General features: G+C 54.9%; 1 protein-coding gene across 2 annotated transcripts; it reads left to right on the top strand.

The window, feature by feature from the left end:
* The first annotated feature begins 396 nt into the window (after positions 1–396).
* LOC141973378 (growth arrest and DNA damage-inducible protein GADD45 gamma-like) lies at positions 397–2,126 on the top strand. Of its 2 annotated transcripts, none has more exons than XM_074931880.1 (4): positions 397–579; positions 703–804; positions 900–1,113; positions 1,488–2,126. In XM_074931880.1, the coding sequence occupies exons 1-4, from the start codon at positions 527–529 to the stop codon at positions 1,596–1,598; spliced, it is 480 nt and encodes a 159-aa protein (XP_074787981.1). In that variant the 5' UTR covers positions 397–526; the 3' UTR covers positions 1,599–2,126. The 2 variants fall into 2 exon arrangements, with proteins under 2 accessions (XP_074787981.1, XP_074787982.1); XM_074931881.1 differs by having other exon boundaries at positions 527–560; positions 693–804.
* Positions 2,127–3,347: the final 1,221 nt, after the last annotated feature.

Below are 3,347 nucleotides of genomic sequence, written 5' to 3'. Positions count from 1 at the left end.
TGGAATCGTATCGGTAAAAGCTCTTTTATTTTTTCTCTTTGCCCCCTGCACTACTTGGGTGTTCGTTTCCGAGCCCTGGGCAGATTCCCAGCGGCTAAACGCGCCAGCCCGGGGAGCGCCGGCAGCTGCCCTGAGCCCCCGCAGCCCCGCCCGCGCTCGGCGCTGCCCGGGGCGGGGCCTGTGTGCCCGTGCCGCCCCTCCCCGCTCCGCCCCATGTGGCCTCCCGGCACGAGCCGCCCGCCGCTCCCCGGCCGGCGCGCGCCGATCAGCATAATGACGCCCGCCCTTTCTCCCCCGCGGCCAATGAGGAGGCGGAGGCGCCGGCCGCGGGGCCTATAAAAGGGGCGGGCGGCGGGCGCCGGCTCAGTGCGCGCCGGGAGACGAGGCGGGCGGGAGCCGGGAGCCGGGAGCCGGGAGCCGGGAGCCGGGAGCCGCGAGCCGCGAGCCGGGAGCCGCGAGCCGCGAGCCGGGCGCCGCGAGCCGGGCGCCGCCGGTGGGCACCGTCGCGCTGTGGGGACCCGCTGCTATGACTCTGGAGGAGCTCCACGGGCAGGACCTTGTGCCTGCGGGCCACGACTGGTGGGTGCGGGCGGCGGCGGGCGCGAGCCGGCTGGGGGCCGTGGCGGGTCCGAGGGCATAGCGGGCGGCCGCTGGGGAGGGTCTCGGCGCCGCGCTGACTCTCCGCTCTCTCCCGGCGCGCAGGACGCAAGGCGCCGGCAAGGCGCTCCACCAGCTGCTGGTGTCGGCGCAGCGGCGCGGCTGCCTCACCGCCGGCGTCTACGAGTCCGCCAAGCTGATGAATGTGTAAGTACGGCGGGCGGGGGCCGCGCGGCCGCTCGGCGGGGCGCGGCGGCTTCGGGGCTGGCCGCGGGGCTCAACGCGCCGCTTCCCTCTCGCAGAGACCCCGACAACGTTGCTTTCTGCTTGCTGGCCACGGACGAGGAAGACGAGGGAGACATTGCCCTGCAGATCCACTTCACCCTGATCCAGGCCTTTTGCTGCGAGAATGACATTGACATCGTGCGGGTGAACGACGTGGCCAAGCTGGCTGCCATCGTGGGGCCCAGCGAGGAGTCTGGGGAGCCGCGGGACCTTCACTGCATCCTCATCACGGTGGGTGTCTTGCCGGAGGTGAGCCGTGCGCGGCGTGCTGTCCTCCAGGGCTGTGCTTGCGCTACCGGCCTCTGCACGGGATGGTTAAGAGACTGTCAGGGTGGCCCCATATCGCACTGGTGGCCAGATCCTCTTCTGGGCAAGGAAAGTGGGCTCAGCACACACTACACAGCAAGTCAGCTGAGTAGTAGTAGTAGTAGGCTATGCTGCTCGTCACTGGATTTCCCCTGTTGTCCACGAGGGTAGTATCTCTGCTTCCTGCAGAGAAACTGTCTGAAAATGCCTTGCTTCCTAAGCTAATGCTTCTGTAAATATTGTGATGACCTCAGCTGGTGAGCAGCGCTCATGCTGTGTCACTCTTTTCTTTCTGACAGAACCCAACTGAAGATGGCTGGAAGGACCCAGCTCTGGAAAAGCTGAACTTATTTTGTGAAGAGAGCCGAAATGTGAATGACTGGGTGCCAACTATCACCCTGCCTGAGTGATGGTGACCCAGTCTATTGGGGAGGCTGAAACCTTTGTTGCATTCTCAACGTGGTGTGGGTTCACCAAAGTATGCAACAAGCTGCTGGTTCCATGGATTAGCCCGGTCAAGAGACTGGATTAAAGTCACTCAGACTGGCATGCAGTGGGCTCTTACAGAGGAGAAAGAGAAGAGCTCACCTCACCAGTGAGCCTCAGTAGGCTGCAACCATGGAACTGAAAGAAGCATTGTGAGTTTCCTGGTCAAATGGAGCTGTCTCAGAAGGCAGAACGAGAGTTGGGGAAAGCGGGCCAAAACTTTCCAGAAGAACTGGACAGAGAACTGTAACTAGGACCTGATGGTTCCTGTGAAACACAAAGAAAGTTTTCAATATTTGGTGGACTACCAGGGTCTGGTTACTAAGACAGAGACTCTAAAGCGGACAGACTTCATCAGGCCTCTTGGGTCACTCTGCAGAACTGGTTTAATAATGCAATAATTTTTATTGAAGTATTTGCTGCTATTGAAGCTTTCATAATAAATTTTTGACAATTAATTTCTGGGAGTGTCTTGCTTACTGGGTGGGGAAGCATGTCACTGAAATGCCACTGGTGTTTAGCTCATGTGCTGTAGTCAAAGGTATACTCCACAGTAATGGCGCTATTGCTCTTATGTTCTGTCCTGGGCCAGCTGAATGAGGAGTTGTGCTGTCCAAGTTGATAATTCAACTTTTCACCCTCGTGCAACAGCTGCTTATCGCAACAGCTTGCAAGACTAAGGAGACGCATGCTTAATGAGCTCACATATTGTAATAGGTGGTCTTTGTAGTCTACCGAAGGAACACAATACTTGCTAGAAACATGGATTTTTGGAATACAGACCTCCAGTAAATTGCAGCATTAGTTCATAAATGTGACTTAGCAAGACTTACTCAGAGCTGCGGTGTTCCCACTTGACAGAAAGAGCTTAAACATTAAGGGGGAGCGGCAAAACCCCCTAGATGTCAAATACATCTAACATTTGCTTTGATTAGCATGACATTGTTAAATCTAAAACTAGCTAATAGTGAATGAATATCGCATCTGCCACAAGCTGTTCTCTGATTGCCATATGCTATAACAATAGAAGCTGTCACTCCAGAAGCCAATTTTACGAAACCTAATTGCGTGACAACACCAAATTAAGTCCAAAACAATTTTAAGATGGTGTGGCCTTTTTCAGGGATCCTGTTGTGGAAAGTTAATATGGGTCATCTGACATGTCCTTACCACGTTGAAAGGGCAACTATCACCCCATTTCTGTGCACAGTCTATATGTGTGCTCCAGGACTTGACATTAAAATGGCATGGTAATGATCTCCAGAGAGCAAGAAAGCTGAACTACTCGCTTCCTCTATAGACACTAGAACTACTCAGTTATCACAATTGCATTTCCTCCAGGCTAGCCTGTAGTGATTGACAGCGGCACTTGCTGAAAAGTAGTCATTTCTACATGGGGTATCCTGAACAGTTGTGGTTTCTGGGAAGCTGATTGCTCTCTGTTTCATTGCTCCTGATAAGGGAAGTTCAAATTCAGCTCCAGCGTTCCTGGAATATGCTCCCTTGTATAGGAGGTATCTAGCACTGCTTGGCCTTTGGGGCTGTTTAGTGAGGGGCTGTAGGATGGCAATGTAACCAGAGTTTAGGCTGAAGCAAAAGCTCTAGGGGCCTCAGATCTCTGCAAGTGTTCCTTCTTGAACTTAAGATACAGGAATTTCTGCACAGGCTGTTTT

This window comes from Athene noctua, chromosome Z, assembly GCF_965140245.1.
Source record: "Athene noctua chromosome Z, bAthNoc1.hap1.1, whole genome shotgun sequence".
Lineage (NCBI taxonomy): Eukaryota > Metazoa > Chordata > Aves > Strigiformes > Strigidae > Athene > Athene noctua.
The sequence above is the reverse complement of the archived record's forward strand: the minus strand, read 5'-3'. Positions and strand labels throughout refer to the sequence as shown.